Genomic DNA, 18,155 nt, shown 5'->3' with positions numbered 1-18,155 from the left:
AATTAACCAGAACATACCATTAGATGTCTATGGATCTTTCAAAGCTATACTTGCAGTAGAAAGAACTGGTCATAGAAGTTTAATTAAAAACACAAACGGTAACAACCACCAACCTTCTGCAGTTGTAAACAAAGACATTCACCTCCATACCAAACTGAACCATGAGAAACAGTGGTCAAAATGATGACCCTTGGGTCTGACGAGTCACTGAAGAACCCTTTAATTATGCTCAGCACACCCTACTTGTGGAGGCAGGATGAAAGACCTAGAAGGTTTTGAAAGATTTTCAACAACAGGGGATTGTCTGGCCAATGTTCAGTTGGGTGGACCCTGCAGGTCTTTGAAACCCATCCCTCCATCTCTGAGATTTCCCAGCTGTTCCAAGGTAGCAGCCAGGCAACTCTTACCACTCACCTATAGTTATGTTCCCAAAGCCCAGGGTGATGAGTCGTTCCTTGTGTTCATTAAGTTGGTGCTTTGACTCATTCAGGACGCTGTTAGCCCACAGAAGCAGGTTGGTGAACACTGAGTGGATCACCCCAAACCTGAAAAACACAAGGACTCACTGCTTGAGCAGCCCTGGGAAGCTCTGAGACGAAGAGATGAGGTGGAGACTTTCTATGCACGCACACACATGCACACATACACACACACACCCCTCTTTCTCAGCAGTGATTGTGGTTTCATCTGGCAACTCAAGCTCTGGGTGGGTCCCCTGTCTGGCTAGGAGAAGCAGTTGCATGGAACCTTCCAAAACCCCTGTCTTGGCACTCTGCCTTAATCTTGAACCTGCCAGGACTCAATTCATTGTTTACAGGACAGAAAAAAAAAAAGCCCTGGGTCTTGAAAGAGGGATACAGGGATGGAAATTTACTAAAAGCAGGCAACCAACCCCACCATACCCCAAACCCTTTCTTCCAGAAGGGAAGAGGACACTTAAGAAAAGATAAAAGGGCTACACTGGACATCTGAAAAGTTTGGTACATCCTTATTGTTGGGTTGCCAACCCAGTGGTCATTATCAATCCCCTGTCTTGCCATTTACTTCAAAGACACCAAAACAAACCACAGTCTTGATATCTGGCCTCCCTTGCAATGAGGCATGGCCATTCTGGCCAATAGGATGTGAGGTGAAGTCTACTGGGCACTACTGAAAAGCTTTCGGTTTCTTGATGGAAGACAACAGAATGAGAAAAGCCTCTTTAGTCTCCTTCTCTCCCTTTTTCCCAGCCTTGAATGTAGACATGAAAGCTGGAGTTGTGGCAGCTATCTTGTAACCATGAAGCAACCAACATGGGATGAAACCCTCAGCCACTGAGGGAGGCAGAAATATTCAAAAAGCCTATTCTGTGACAACACTGTTTAGCAGCTGGAGTTTCAGATAGGTTTAGGAATGCTGCTGTGGTTAGTTGCTCAGTCATGTCTGACTCTTAGCAACCCCATGGACTGCAGCTCACCAGGCTCCTCCATCCATGGGATTCTCCAGGCAAGAATACTGGAGTGGGTCGCCATGCTCTCCTTGAGGGGATCTTCCCAACACAGGGATCATACCCAGGTTTCCCGCGTTGCAGGTGAACTCTTGACCAGCTGAGCTACCAGGGAAGCCCAGGTTTAGGAATTATGCCATATTATTTGGCCACCTCATGCGAAGAGTTGACTCATTGGAAAAGACCCTGATGCTGGGAGGGATTGGGGGCAGGAGGAGAAGGGGACGACAGAGGATGAGATGGCTGGATGGCATCACCGACTCAATGGCATGAGTTTGAGTAAACTCCGGGAGTTGGTGATGGACAGGGAGGCCTGGCGTGCTGCAGTTCATGGGGTCGCAAAGAGTTGGACATGACTGAGCAACTGAACTGAACTGAACTGAACTGATTCCCATGGTAAAGAATCTGCCTGCAATATGGTAGACCCGGGTTTGATCTCTGGGTCAGGAAGATCCCCTGGAGGAGGGCATGGCAACCCACTCCAGTATTCTTGCCTGGAGAATCCCATGGACAGAGGAGCCTGGCCAGCTACAGTTCATGGGGTCGCAAAGAAACAGACATGACTGAGCAACTAACACTACACTACTATTTCACAAGTAGAGTAAATAGCCACATTTAGAGTTTGAAAGTTAGTAAGCGCAAGGCTACGCTAGTCTGAGCAGAGTTCTAGCCCTGCCTCTGGCCACACCGCCTCCTAAGGAAGAAGAAAAAGAATGACTCCAGACTCTGGAGGACAGGGGAGGGATCTAGGGGAATATGGTTCCAATGGAGTCACGGTCTGTTTCAGAGCCTCCAAAGTCTCTGCATGGCTGCCAGTTTAACATGTGTTCACACTGGTCGCTTCTAGGGTGCTTAACAATGGGCCGTGCATGAAGCAGGTGCAGCAAATACAGGTGATTTGAGAAGGACATTCCTTGAAACTTCTAACAGATCACTTCCCAGTGGCAGAGCAGAGGCCCAGAAGATGCAAGCCCCCTGTAACCAAGAGCATGCTTGTCCATGATCTGCCTTCAGGAAAAATGGTACAGCTGGGTCCTCATCCCTGACCTTGCTTCTCTGAGTTTTAACCCAGATGACTCCTCTGGGGCTTCCACGAACACTCGCAAGCCAAGTCTTTCCTTATTTGAACTCTTGCTTCCTTTGGCCGCTTCCCAATGTCCAGGAGCAAGTGGAGAAGGCCGTGGGTGGGCAGTCTGAGTCAGGTGTTTCCCCATCTGCCCACCCCTTGTGCTCCAGATTGTGGCCAGCCTTCCCCAGGGCACCTGGGAGGCATTGTGTGTATAGAGCCTTTGACAAATGCAGACAATGCTGTTTGCCTCCGGCTGGCTGGCTGGCTTTTCTTTTACTTATAATGCACACAGCTCCTCTTTCTTCTCTTTCCTGGTCCAAATGATGTTGCCTAATCCCAGTTCCACAGAACCCAAGCAGGTAAGACCGATGCCACCCATGGCTGCAGGCATTTTTCTGCCACGCAAGTTCCCCAGGAGCTGACAACCTCCGGTTGGTTGATCTGGAAACTGTCCTACAAACTAACGGCAAACATCATTTCCTCATGCCAGGCTGCCTTGCTCATATGTGGATTCAGTAACCCCAGACCACAATAAAGAGAAAGCTTCCATGAGCCATTTTTTGACCTCAGTTTATCTTTCCAGCTGTTTTCAGAAGTGCTATTTCTCTAAACTTCACTCTTGAGAAAAGAAAAGCACTCAAACCTGTAAGAATTAGCAGATCAGGAGAAAAGTCCCTGTAGGTACCAAAAGCATGGATAGTGGAGTATTGGCTCAAAAGACCAGAAGAAAAGGGTAAGTCCAAGGGTGGGAAGTTCTGAAACCTCCAGGGTGTGGCAGGAAGTGTCAATGAATAAAGCAGGCCTGGGACACATTAGGGAGTGGTGGGTGATAGGGTCTACATGGGGGCTCACAGTTGAAATGGCTCATTATGTTGACCTCACAAACAAAGAATAAAATCACAGTGACCCTTGAGACTGACCAAATTGCCCAAATGACATTCTGTTTTCCCTGCTGGTGCCTACCTTCTCAAGGCTACGAGACCCCGGGATTCTAGACCTCTGGCTATGTGACAGGACTCAGCTACAGGCTAAAAATTAACCGTCCCTTCAGAGAATTCTTCATTGGTGGTATATAAGAAAGACCCCATCAGAAAGGGAGGACGCTGGTTCTCCGTAAGGGCCAGTCACCCTCTCGTTTCCCTCTAATAAATTTCCCTTTTCTTGCCTGACTGTCCGGGTCACTCTCTTCTTCCTCTGCACTCCATCTTATGGTGGGGACTGTAGCTAAATGAGTGGCCAGCTCCCATCTGAAGGGAACAATTCTGACTCAGCCCTAGCTCTTTGCTGCCATGCACATTTTGGAATATCAAACCTTCCAATTTTTCTGGAGACCTCTAATTCTGGGGACTTCCCTGGCTGGCCAGTGCTTAAGACTCCACATTTCCACTGTAGAGGGCATGAGTTTGATACCTAATCAAGGAACTAAGGTTCCATGTGCCACCCAGCATGACAAAAAGTTTTTATAAAAATTTTTTTTAAAAATCTAAAACCAAAAGGTGATGAGTAACTCAAAAATGGTTAACGCTTTGCCTTATTTAAAAAAAAAATAACAGGCTAAATCAAGCTATGAGAATATCTAGTTCAAACTACATTCTATCCAGTTTAGGAAAGAGGCCCAAGACAGGGAGACTCATCTCCAATCGCTCAACAAACAAGGTCAAGGCAGGACCAGGTTCCAGTCCTTTGGAATTCCTTTAGGTGAAAAATCTCGGTGGAAAGTATCTGGGTACATGGCCTAGAGCAGCGTTCTCCCAAAGAAGATAATGTAAGACATTGAGGCAATTTTTAATTTAAATTTAAATTTTTTTTAATTTAATTTTTACTTTAAATTTAATTTTTAATTAAAAAGACACTTTTAAATTTCGCAGTAGTCACATTTAAAGAACAGTAAAAAGGAACAGGTGAAAATAATTTTAATGATATATTTTTGTTAACCCCAGTATATCTAATATACTATGATGTCAACTAATCAAAAAGAAAGATTTCACCCAGTAAACCCAGATGGCCACTGAGCCACTGTGATGCTGCGGAAATAGCGTTGGATTTAAAGTCAGCATCCAGGTCCCGCCCAGCTATGCACAGGTGAGCTGCCTGACCTTGGACATTCGCTTCCTTTCTCGGTTTCCTCACCTGCTAAGTAGGATCATGATTGTAGCTACTGTCCCTAACTGACAGGGCTATCGTGAGACACTCTCATAAGTAACATGTGTAAGATAAAGTGCTTTATGAATGGGAAACCCCATTTTATTCAGTCAGGAGTTCCTGGTAGGACAAGTGGCCCAGTATACACTTATTGAGGACATCTCACTCTTTATCTCAACAATCCTACTTCCAGGAATTTAACTCAAGCAAATAATCAGAGGATAAACAACAAGGTCGTACTATATAGCACAGGAAACTATATTCAATATCCTGTGATAAACCATAATTGAAAAGAACATGAAAAAGAATGTATATACAAGCATAACTGAATCATTGTGCTGTAGAGCAGAAATTACCACAACACTGTCAATCAACTGTGTGTGTGCAAATCACTTCAGTTGTGCCCAACTCTTTGCCACTCTATGGACGGTAGCCCACCAGGCTCCTCTGTCCATGGGATTCTCCAGGCGAGAATACTGGGGTTGCCATAACCTCCTCAGGGGATCTTCCCAACCCAGGGATCGAACCTGAGTCTGTTATATCTCCTGCATTGACAGGTGGGTTCTTTATGCTAGCACCACCTGGGAAGCCCACGAATCAACTATACTTTAATAATATACATTTTAAAAAAAGAATCAGAGATGTTCAAAAGTATTTTTAACTGAAGATGTTCATCACAGTACTATTCATAATAACGACAAAAACTTTCAGGCAAATTCAATGTCCAGTGAGAGGTGTTATGGACTGGATTGGATCCCCTCAGAATTTATATGTAGAAGCCCTAATTCCCAATGTGACTGTACTTGGAGATGGTGTACAAGGAGGTGTGTGTGTCAGTCGCTCAGCTGTGTCTGACTCTTTGTGACCCCATAGACTCTAGCCCACTCCTCTGTCCATGGAATTCTCCAGGCAAGAATACTGGAGTGGGTAATGATTCCCTTCTCCAGGGGATCTTCCTGATCCGGGAATTTAACCTGGCTCTCTGGCATTGCAGGCAGATTCTTTACTGTCTGAGACACCTGGGAAGCCCATATAAGGAGGTAGTTAAGGTTAATGAGGTCATAAGGGTGGGGGCCGGATCCAATATGACTGGTATCCTTATAAGAAGAGGAAGAGACACCAGCGATCTCTCTCCCCCTGCCCAGAGGAAAGGCCAGGTGAAGACAAAGCGAAAAGGCAGTGCCTGCAAGTCGGCAAGAGAGCCTCACCAAAAACCAACCTGCAGGTACCTTGACCTTGGATTTGGAGCCTCCAGAACTGTGAGAAGATATGTTTCTGTTGTTTACGCTCCTCCTCCCCTGTCCAGCGTGTGGTACTCAACCACAGCAGCCGAAGACAAATACAACAGGGTTGTATCATTTGACCAACTATAGCAATGGCACATTATGCAATCAGTAAAGATCATGGAGTAGAAAAAGTCAGGGGAAATGTTAATAACAAAATGAAAAGAAAAGGCAAGAAGAGCAGGACCACAATCATAAAAAGAAAAAAAATTACCCATCTCTTCACTGAAAAAAAGACTGGAAGGAAACAGACCAAAGTATGAATAGTAGCTACCTCTGGGTAGCAGCTGTCTGGGTAAGCTCTGGCTGCTGCAACAAAACAACAGACATTTATTTCTCACAGTTCTAGAAGCTCAACGTCCAAGATCAAGGTGCCAGCAGACTTGGTTTCTGGTGAAGCCTCTCTTCTTGGCTTGCAGAGGGCTGCCTATCACTGTGTCCTCACGGGTACACTCAGGGAAAGGGGGTGCAAATCACATGTCTCTTTTCTATGTGGATACTAATCCCATAAGAAGGGCTGTACCCTCATGAACTCACCACCTAATTACTTCCCAAAGGCACCACCACCAAATACCCATCACATTGGGGGTTAGGGCTCCAACACATGAATTTGAGGGAGACACAGATGTTCAGTCCATAATGGTGGCATTACGGTGATTTTTAAATTCCACTGTGTCCTTACAAGTTTTACCAGGAAACAAAACTACATTTTTTAAGAAGAATGTTATGGAGTAGACACAGTGAAACTCACACTCCAGAACAAAATCAGCAAGCATTCTCCTCAAGCTGTGAGCTGAACCCAGCCTCACTGATGGAAAAAGAAGCAGGTGATACACACACACCCGTCACTGCCCAGCACATGAAACAGGAGACACTGGATAGAAATCCCTGTCTGGCCATTTGCACTCTGGAGACCCAGGTAGATCCCCTAACCTGCTAGAACCTGCTGCCACCTCCATTTGATGCAGAGAAGAATAGTCACCATAGTTACCCTGACAGAGCCCAGATGAAACACGAGGATGAATGGGGAAGTCTTTGTCCTGCCCTAAGGGGCAATTCACTTTTGGCTAAGATCAAGTGTAGTCTGGGGGCTTCCCTGGGGGCTCAGTGGTAAAGAATCCACCTGCCACTGCAGGAGACGCAAGAGATGTAGGTGGGCTACATAGGATTGCAAAAAGTCGGACACAACTGAGCAACTGAACACAAGGGGCAACTAAGACAGGAGTTAAAGATCACTGCCAAGGCCACTGATCGGGGCTGCACAGGGGAACAGACGGTCTACACGCTCCTGCATGGTGCTCAGATGCCTGGGTGCCTTGACCCATTACCTCTGCATATCACCACTAGTGCCTGGCATCAGGCTCAGCACACAGTCGGAGCACAATAGATGCCTCACTGCTGGATGAGCTGATCCTTTTTGCATAATGAGGTTGGTGACAGTTATTTCTAGTCCAGGCCAGAATAGTAGAGTGGGTAGCCTATCCCTTCTCCAGCGGATCTTCCCAACCCAGGAATCAAAACAGGGTCCCCTGCATTGCAGGTGGATTCTTTACCAACTGAGCTATCAGGGAAGCCCTCTACTTCAATAAAATAGTTCCAACCAGTGGTCATATGTAAGTCACTTTCTTAAATAGCAGTTTTCATTTCAAATGATACTGGGGGATTTATCTGTGCCTTATGGACAGTTTATATGATGAGGGATCTTTCCAGAAAGCAAACTGTGATCTCTTGATGCCTCTGCATGTGTGCACAGAGGCTTTCTTGCCTGATAATCATAGCTTACATTTAGGAAATTCACCTCATTAGCCTACAGATTCTCTCCCTTGATCCTCACAATCATCTCAAGAGAAAGACGGGCAGACATAATAATAGACCCAACACCCAGGGTCCTGATTCTGTGCCAGGAACAAGCTCTACATCAATTACTGCATTCAGCCCCCAGAGGCTGGCTATGCTATTACCCCCATTTTACAGATGAGGAAAACAGAGGCTCACAAAGGGGAAGTTTGTAAGACAGCAGAGGCAAAATTCAACTCACATCACCGTACTTTTAGGGCTGTCCCAGAAGAGGCTGAAGGAAGAGGGTCCCCTCTCCAGGCCACAACCAAAGGCTTTGCTTGTCAGAATGGAGAAGACAGTGGTTCTCATATATTAAACCCAAGTATTGACTATGCCAAAGCCTTTGACTGTGTGGATCACAATAAACTGTGGAAAATTCTGAAAGAGATGGGAATACCAGACCACCTGACCCACCTCTTGAGAAACCTATATGCAGGTCAGGAAGCAACAGTTAGAACTGGACATGGAACAACAGACTGGTTCCAAATAGGAAAAGGAGTACATCAAGGCTGTATATTGTCACCCTGCTTATTTAAATTATATGCAGAGTACATCATGAGAAACGCTGGGCTGGATGAATCACAAGCTGGAATCAAGATTGCCAGGAGAAATATCAATAACCTCAGATATGCAGATGACACCACCCTTATGGCAGAAAGTGAAGAAGAACTAAAGAGCCTCTTGATGAAAGTGAAAGAGGAGAGTGAAAAAGTTGGCTTACAATTCAACATTCAGAAAACTAAGATCATAGCATCTGGTCCCATCACTTCATGGGAAATAGATGGGGAAATAGTGGAAACAGTGTCAGACTTCATTTTGGGGGGCTCCAAAATCACTGCAGATGGTGATTGCAGCCATGAAATTAAAGACACTTACTCCTTGGAAGGGAAGTTATGACCAACCTAGATAGCATATTAAAAACCAGAGACATTACTTTGCCAACAAAGGTCCGTCTAGTCAAGGCTATGGTTTTTCCAGTGGTCATGTACTGATGTGTGAGTTGGACTGTGAAGAAAGCTGAGCGCCGAAGAATTGATGCTTTTGAACTGTGGTGTTGGAGAAGACTCTTGAGAGTCCCTTGGACTGCAAGGAGATCCAACCAGTCCATCCTGAAGGAGATAAGTCCTGGGTGTTCATTGGAAGGACTGATGAAGTTGAAACTCCAATACTTTGGCCACCTCATGTGAAGAGTTGACTCATTGGAAAAGACCCTGATGCTGGGAGGGATTGGGGGCAGGAGGAGAAGGGGACGACAGAGGATGAGATGGCTAGATGGCATCACCTACTCGATGGACACGAGTTTGAGTAAGCTCCGGGAGTTGGTGATGGACAGGGAGGCCTGGCGAGCTGCGGTTCATGGGGTCGCAAAGCGTTGGACATGACTGAGCGACTGAACTGACTGATTGAAGACGGCAGTGATTAGCTTTGTTTGTTCTAAACGAACATTAAATTCAGCATGTAAGCGATTACCCACAATGTTTACCTTTCCAGTGTTTTGAAAGACTGGATGATATCCTTTGAGTGCCCCCAGAGAAAGTACACCTAAATGGAAACAAAGAAAATAAAGATACATCAATGGGAAAGCCATCACTACATCTGCATCATGAGAAGTTATAAAACCTAAGGGAAGGATGTGGAAAGTGTTGGGCACGTCAGTGACCACCCTGTCCAAAAATGGCAAGTCATTTCCAGTGATGGTGCCATTTCTCATGGGAGACAGTGCTCCGGAGGCACTGCCGTGAGAATCGGAGGGAGGCCTCCAGGTTTAGGAGACAATGGTACCCTGCATGTTGTGGGGCGGGCCTTGGGGAGCAGCAGCCTGCCTGCCATGATGCCTGTTCACCTGTTTCTACCATCTTTACAGGGCTTCATTCAAGAAATATCGACTGAACTGTTACTACATCAGTGGCCAGAAACCAAATTTTGAGTGCTTTAAATGAAGAACAGAAGTGATTCAGGTTGGTCTTTTATTTCCCTCTGCAGTAAGTCCCCTATATACAAACCCTCAAGTTTCGAACTTTCAGAGCTGCAAGCATGCATTCTATCAATCTCAGTCAGTCAGTTCCGTCGCTCAGTCATGTCCAACTCTGCAACCCCATGGACTGCAGCACACCAGGCTTCCCTGTCCATTGCCAACACCTGGAGCTTGCTCAAAGTCATGTCCATTGAGTCGTGATGCCATCTAGCCATCTCATCCTCTGTCGTCCCCTTCTCCTCCTGCCGTCAATCTCTCCCAGCATCAGGGTCTTTTCCAAGGAGTCAAGCATGAGTGAAACCACAGCTTCCCCTCCGTCTTCTATTGCTGATGATCCTTCAGCTCTACCATTTCCCTCCTCCAGTCAGTAACTCTTCTCACCTGTCCGCTCAATGCCAGCCCCTGCATGCCAGCTACTGTACTGTAATACTTGACTTTTCAAGATGTGTGTGCTGTGCGCTCAGTTGCTCAGTCGTGTCTGACTCTTCATGACCCTATGGACAGTAGCCCGCCAGGTTTCTCTATGGACTTTTCCAGGCAAGAATACTGGAGTGGGTTGCCATTTCCTCCTCCAGGGGATCTTCCCAACCCAGGGATCAAACCTGTGTCTCTTACATCTCCTGCACTGGCAGGTGGATTCTTTACCACTAGCGCCACCTGGGAAGCCCCCCCCAAGGTACTGTGCTGTAAGATTTTAAATGCTATACCTTTGTGGGTTTTTTTATGTATTATTTATGTAAAAAGTATTATAAGCCTATTACAGTACAGTGCTATATAGATGGACTTCCCTGGTGGCTCAGTTGATAAAGAATCCGCCTGCAATGCAGGAGATTTGGGTTCGATCCCTGGGTTGGGAAGATCCCCCGAAGGAGAGCATGGCAACCGACTCCAGTATTCTTGCCTGGGAAAGCCCATGCACAGAGGAGCCTGGCGGGCTACAGTCCATGGGGTCGCAAAGAGCTGGACATGACTGATGGACGAAAGCACAGTACTACATATCTAACTGTGATAGTTGGGTAACTAGACTAACTTTGTTGGACTTACAAAAAAATTTGAATTACAAATGGGCTCTCAGAACAGAACTCATTCTTATGTAGGTGATTATATACATATATGTACTACATTATGTCTGCTGCCCAGGCCCCTGGCCACGCAGTCGCTAGAAGCAAATCAGGATACAGGCTAAATGTGGGGAGGCTGTGTTGGACTCATGTGCAAATCCCAACTCCCTTGGCCTTGGGCAAGTCTCTTTTCCCATCTGTGAAATGGGGGTGATAATGAAACTTACCTTGGAGGGTGCTGTGAGCATTGAAATAAGATAATCCACGTCTACTTAGAACAGCACCTGCAGTAGGTATGTTTCCAGTAAAAGCTCTCTGTTGTCAACTTACTCCTCTGTCCTATGCATAATCTGAGCTCCTAAAGCACTTGGGGCCTTATTATCAGATGGTAAAGAATCTGCCTGAAGTGCAGGAGACCTGGGTTTGATCGCTGGGTCAAGAAGATCCCCTGAAGAAGGGAATGGCAACCCACTCTAGTATTCTTGCCTGGAGAATCCCATGGACAGAGGAGCCTGGCGGGCTACAGTCCATGGGGTCACAAAGAGTCAGACATGGCTGAGTGACTACCTACTTTAGACACAAACACACGTTGAGCACCTACTACATGTCAGACACAGCTGGGCAGTTCATAAATTTGTCTCAGCCTCCATTTTGCAAGTGTGTGCTATAAAAAGGTGATCAGACGACATACATTCAAAAATACACCACACATACTCTCTCATCCACATCATTTCACCTAAGATTTACTATCCTGCTCTGGAAAACACTGTCAGGCATGATTCGTGAAACATCTAACAACTTAAAAAACAGGAAAACAGAGAGCAGTGGCTCCTGGTAAAGATGGCATTCAGCCCAACAACAGGGAAGCGCTAAAGGAAATTAGTTTTTGTCTATGAATTCTAAGCTAGATGGCTACCTAGCTGATGCTTTGATAAAGACTATATAGCAGGGGTTCACTGGTGGCTCAGCGGTGGAAAGTCTGCCTATCAATGCAGGTGACCCAGGTTTGATCCCTGGTCCGGGAAGATCCCACATACCAAGGAGCAACTAAGCCCATGCGCTGCAACTACTGAGCTTGTGCTTTAGAGTCCGGAAACTGCAACTACGAGCCCAAGGGCCACAACTCCAGAAGCCCGTGTGCCTAGGGCCTGTGCTCTGCAAAAAGAGAAGCCGCTGCAGGGAGAAGCCCAAATACTGCGACTAGAGAGTAGCCTCCGCTCTGGAGAAGCCTTCAGCAACTAAGACCCAGCACAGCCAGGAAATACATAAATATCTTAACAAGAATACTTTTAAAAATAGACTACCTAGAAAAATAAAGAAGTTTATGATTTAAGTGAAAAATTGTACACAGAAAATTCTGCACCTTGTATGTAAAACTTTGATAAGAGAATACACTTGAGTACCAGGAGAGGGAACACATAAAAACAGCAACAAATATTCCCGTTGAGGACTTACAGAATTTTTAGACTCTTTTTCAATTTTTTTCAGTAATGTTACATTTTTTAAATAAATATTTTTAAATCACCATACAATCCAGCAGTTCGACTTCTAGGTACATATCCAAATAAACTGAAAGCAAGGTCTTGGGACTTCGCTAGCGGTCCAATGGTTAGGAATCCACCTGCCCAGTGCAGGTGATACAGGTTGGATCCCTGGTCTGGGAGGATGCCACCTGCCGTGGAGCAACTAGGTACCATAACTACCAAGCCCGAATTCTAGAGCCCACAAGCCTAGAACTACTGAAGTCTGCATACCCCAGGGCCGCACTCTGCAACTAGAGAAGCCACTTCAGTGAGAAGCCCACACACCGCAAGGAGAGAGTAGCTCCCACTCACCACCACTAGAGAAAGCCCACACAGTGTAGCCAATAGATAAATTTTTTTTTAAAGCAGAGTCTCAAAAATATATTTGCACACATACGTTCACAGAAGCATTACTCACAATGGCCAAAAGATGGAAGCAACCCCAGGGTCTATCAATGAATGAACAGAAAAAAATATATATATATGGTTCATCCATAGAATGGAATAGTTTTCAGCCTCAAAAAGGAAGGAAATTCTGACACATCTACAACATGGATAAATCTTGGGGACATTATGCTAAGCAAAATAAGCCAGTCACAAAAGGACAAGCCCCCTATATTTCTACTTGTCTGATCCAAAGAGACAGAAAGCTGAATAAGTTGGAAAGTTGAATGGCAGTTGCCCAGCACTGGGAATGGTAGAAATCAGAAGTTAGTATCTGAGGGGACATTTTTTGCAAGATGAAACAGTTATGTTGACTGGCTGCACAACAATGTGAATATATTTAACACTGCTGAACGAAATAGGTAAAAATGGCTAAGGCAGCAAATGTTATGGTTACATGTTACCACAATTTAAAAATAGAAAGTCTCTTTTAAAAAGTAATGATTGGGGGGAGGAGCTAAGATGGCAGAGGAGTAGGATGGGGAGACCACTTTCTCCCTTACAAATTCATCAAAAGAACATTTGAACGCTGAGCAAACTTCACAAAACAACTTCTGACAGCTAGCAGAGGACGTCAGGCACCCAGAAAAGCAGCCCATCATCTTCGAAAGGAGGTAGGACAAAATATAAAAGATAAAAAGAGAGACAAAAGAGCTAGGGACGGAGACCCGTCCTGGGAAGGGAGTCGTAATAGAGGAAGTTTCCACACACCAGGAAACCGTCTCACCGGCGGGTCTGGGGGAAGTTTTCAAATCTCGGAAGGCAACCTAACTGGGAGGAAAAATAAATAAAACCCACAGATTACATGCCTAAAAGCAACTCCCAGCAGAAAAGTACCCCAGACACTCGCATCCGCCACCAGCAAGTGGTGGGCGGCATTGCTTAGAAACGAAAGACTGAGCAATTCCAGAGAAGAGCTAGCCGGCGGCGGACCGGCCCATCCCCCGCCAGAGGCAGGAGGCAGGAGGCAGGGAGGAGGGGAAAGGGGCAAACTCGACCCCAGAGGCGGCATCCCCCACCAAACTACAAACAGGCTTCCAGTTTCTAAACAAAGATTTCCTGAGATTCTGGATGGTTGACATCCACCGGGAGGGTCGCAGCTAGAGACCAGCTTCCCATAAGAGACAAAGGCGCACGGAACCACGCGCGGAAACTGAGGCTGGGACCACGGAGGGGAGAGGGCGCGCTGCACCCGGGACAAGCTCCTGGCTGCCTGAGCTGCTAGGGCTGGGGAAGGCACAAAACGCAGGCCCAACCGAGTCTGCGCTTTTGTGGAGTGCCCAAAAACTGGAACCGCACGCAGCTCAGGGCCCGCTCCCTATAGAGCAGCATGGAGCCTGAGCAGTGTAGCACACGCGCTGTGAGTGGGGGCAAACCCAGTGTGGCCAGAACACTGCGAGTGCTCCCCACACACGCCAGTGATATTTGTCTGCAGCGCCCCTCTCTCCCCACAGCACCACTGAACAAGCGAACCTGAATAAGAGTCCACCTCCGCCCGCCTGCGTCAGGGCGGAAATGAGGCTCTGAAGAGACCGGCAAACGGAAGCCAAATAGACAAAGGGAACCGCTTCAGAAGGGACCGGTGCAACAGATTAAAATCCCTGTAGAAAACACGACTACACTGGAAGGGCCCTGTAGATATCGAGAAGTGTAAGCTGAATGAGGAGCTATCTGAAACTGAACTGAACCCACACTGCCCGCAACAGCTCCAGATAAATTCCTAGATTATTTTTACTATTTTTTTTAATTAAAAAATTTTTTTTTCTCTTTTTTAAACTTTTTTCTTTTATTTTCTTTTAAAATTCCCTATTACTCCTCTATTACTCCTTAATTTTCATTTTCATATATTTTTACTATTTTTTAATTAAAAATTTTTTTTCCTTTTTTCATTTTTTTCTTTTATTTTCTTTTAAAGTCCTCTATTTCTCCTTCATTTTCATTTTCATTCTCATATATTTTTACTATTTTTTTAATTAAAACTTTTTTTTTCTTTTTTTTTTCTTTTACTTTCTTTGAAAGTCCTCTATTACTCCTTAATTTTCACTTTCATTTCACTATAGCCTTGCAAGAAAAAAGACCCTATTTTTAAGGCAAACTTCATATTTATTTCTTAAATCTTTTGTGTTTTTGTTTTTAATATTGTATTTTTAAGAGTCTAACCTCTACTCTAGATTTTTAATCTTTGTTTTTCAATATTTGATATCAATTTTGGACATTTAAAAATCCAATATTCAGTACCCATTTTTACTCAGGAGTGTGATGATTACACTTTCCCCCTTTTGACGCACCTTTTTCTCCCCCAGATCACCTCTATTTCCTCCCTTCCCTTTCTCTTCTCAATCCAATTCTGTGAATCTCTGTGGGTGTTCTGAGCTACAGAGAACACTTAGGGAACAGAGTACTGCGTAGATCTGTCTCTCTCCTCTTGAGCCCCCCCTTTTCTCCTCCCGCTCATCTCTATCTCCTTCCTCCCTCTCCTCTTCTTCATGTAACTCTGTGAACCTCTCTGGGTGTCCCTCACTGTGGAGAATCTTTTCACCATTAACCTAGAAGTTTTATTATCAGTGCTGTATAGTTGGAGAAGCCTTGACGCTACTGAAAGAATAAGACCTAAAGCCAGAGGCAGGAGACTTAAGCCCAAAACCTGAGAACACCAGAGAACTCCTGACTACAGGGAACATTAAGTAATAAGAGATCATCCAAAAACCTCCATACCTACACTGAAACCAACCACCACCCAAGAGCCAATAAGTTCCAGAGCAAGACATACCATGCAAATTCTCCAGCAACGCGGGAACATAGCCCTGAGCTTCAACATACAGGCTGCCCAAAGTCACACCAAACCCATAGACCCATCTCAAAACTCACTACTGGACACTCCATTGCACTCCAGAGAGAAGAAATCCAGCTCCACACACCAGAACACCGACGCAAGCTTCCCTAACCAAGAAACCTTGACAAACCCCACCCACTGGGAGAAACCTCCACAATAAAAAGGAACCACAGACCACCAGAATACAGAAAGGCCACTCCAAACACAGCAATCTAAACAAGATGAAAAGGCAGAGAAATACCCAACAGGTAAAGGAACATGAAAAATGCCCACCACACCAAACAAAAGAGGAGGAGATAGGGAATCTATCTGAAAAAGAATTTAGAATAATAATAATAAAAATGATCCAAAATCTTGAAAACAAAATGGAGTTACAGATAAATAGCCTGGAGACAAGGATTGAGAAGATGCAAGAAATGTTTAACATGGACCTAGAAGAAATAAAAAAGAGTCGATTAAAAATGAATAATGCAATAAATGAGATCAAAAACACTCTGGAGGGAACCAACAGTAGAATAACGGAGGCAGAAGATAGGATAAGTGAGGTAGAAGATAAAATGGTGGAAATAAATGAAGCAGAGATGAAAAAAGAAAAAAGAATCAAAAGAAATGAGGACAACCTCAGGGACCTCTGGGACAATGTGAAACGCCCCAACATTCGAATCATAGGAGTCCCAGAAGAAGAAGACAAAAAGAAAGGCCATGAGAAAGTACTCGAGGAGATAATAGCTGAAACTTCCCTAAAATGGGTAAGGAAATAGTTACACAGGTCCAAGAAACCCAGAGAGTCCCAAACAGGATAAACCCAAGGTGAAACACCCCAAGATACATATTAATCAAATTAACAAAGATCAAGCACAAAGAACAAACATTAAAAGCAGCAAGGGAGAAACAACAAATAACACACAAAGAGATTCCCATAAGGATAGCAGCTGATCTATCAATAGAAACTCTTCAGGCCAGAAGGGAATGGCAAGACATACTTAAAGTAATGAAAGAGAATAACCTACAACCCAGATTACTGTATCCAGCAAGGATCTCATTCAGATATGAAGGAGAATTCAAAAGCTTTACAGACAAGCAAAAGCTGAGAGAATTCAGCACCAAAATGCTAAAGGATCTTCTCCAGACAGGAAACACAGAAAGGTTATATAAACGCGAACCCAAAACAACAAAGTAAATGGCAACAGGACCATACCTATCAATAATTACCTTAAATGTAAATGGGTTAAATGCCCCAACCAAAAGACAAAGACTGGCTGAATGGATACAAAAACAAGACCCCTATATATGCTGTCTACAAGAGACCCATCTCAAAACAAGGGACACATACAGACTGAAAGTGAAGGGCTCAAAAAAAATATTTTATTCTAACGGAGACCAAAAGAAAGCAGGAGTCGCAATACTCATATCAGATAAAATAGACTTTAAAATAAAGGCTGTGAAAAGAGACAAAGAAGGACACTACATAATGATCAAAGGATCAATCCAAGAAGAAGATAAAACAATTATAAGTATATATGCACCCAACATAGGAGCACCGCAATATGTAAGGCAAATGCTAACGAATATGAAAGGGGAAATTAACAATAACACAATAATAGTGGGAGACTTTAATACCCCACTCACACCAATGGATAGATCAACTAAACAGAAAATTAACAAGGAAACACAAACCTTAAATGACACAATGGACCAGTTAGACCTAATTGATATCTATAGGACATTTCACCCCAAAACAATCAATTTCACCTTTTTCTCAAGTGCACATGGAACCTTCTCCAGAATAGATCACATCCTGGGCCATAAATCTAGCCTTGGTAAATTCAAAAAAATTGAAATCATTCCAGTCATCTTTTCTGACCACAATGCATAAGACTAGATCTCAACTGCAGGAAAAAAAACTATTAAAAATTCAAAAATATGGAGGCTAAATAACATGCTTCTGAATAACCAACAAATCATAGAAGAAATCAAAATATGCATAGAAATGAATGAAAATGAAAACACAACAACCCAAAACCTATGGGACACTGTAAAAGCAGTGCTAAGGGGAAGGTTCATAGCATTACAGGCTTACCTCAAGAAACCAGAAAAAAGTCAAATAAATAACCTAGCTCTACACCTAAAACAACTAGAGAAGGAAGAAATGAAGAACCCCAGGGCTAGGAGAAGGAAAGAAATCTTAAAAATTAGGGCAGAAATAAATGCAAAAGAAACAAAAGAGACCATAGCAAAAATCAACAAAGCTAAAAGCTGGTTTTTTGAAAAGATAAACAAAATTGACAAACTGTTACCAAGACTCACTAAGAAACAAAGGGAGAAGAACCAAATCAACAAAATTAGAAATGAAAATGGAGAGATCACAACAGACAACACTGAAATACAAAGGATCATAAGAGATTACTACCAGCAGCTCTGTGCCAATAAAATGGACAACTTGGAAGAAATGGACAAATTACTAGAAAAGTATAACTTTCCAAAACTGAACCAGGAAGAA

General features: G+C 44.3%; 1 protein-coding gene across 1 annotated transcript in view; it reads right to left on the bottom strand.

Annotated features, from left to right (window-relative positions):
- OTOP1 (otopetrin 1) overlaps positions 1–18,155 on the bottom strand; it is a 48,300-nt gene that overhangs the window by 10,584 nt on the left and 19,561 nt on the right. The window contains exons 3-4 of the mRNA XM_043448030.1: positions 9,303–9,361; positions 415–545 (exon numbers count right to left, since the gene is read on the bottom strand). Coding sequence (XP_043303965.1) covers positions 415–545; positions 9,303–9,361 — 190 coding nt within the window. The remainder of the gene's footprint in view (positions 1–414; positions 546–9,302; positions 9,362–18,155) is intronic.

This window comes from Cervus canadensis, chromosome 26, assembly GCF_019320065.1.
Source record: "Cervus canadensis isolate Bull #8, Minnesota chromosome 26, ASM1932006v1, whole genome shotgun sequence".
NCBI classification, from domain to species: domain Eukaryota; kingdom Metazoa; phylum Chordata; class Mammalia; order Artiodactyla; family Cervidae; genus Cervus; species Cervus canadensis.
This window is presented reverse-complemented; position numbering and strand designations above follow the sequence as displayed.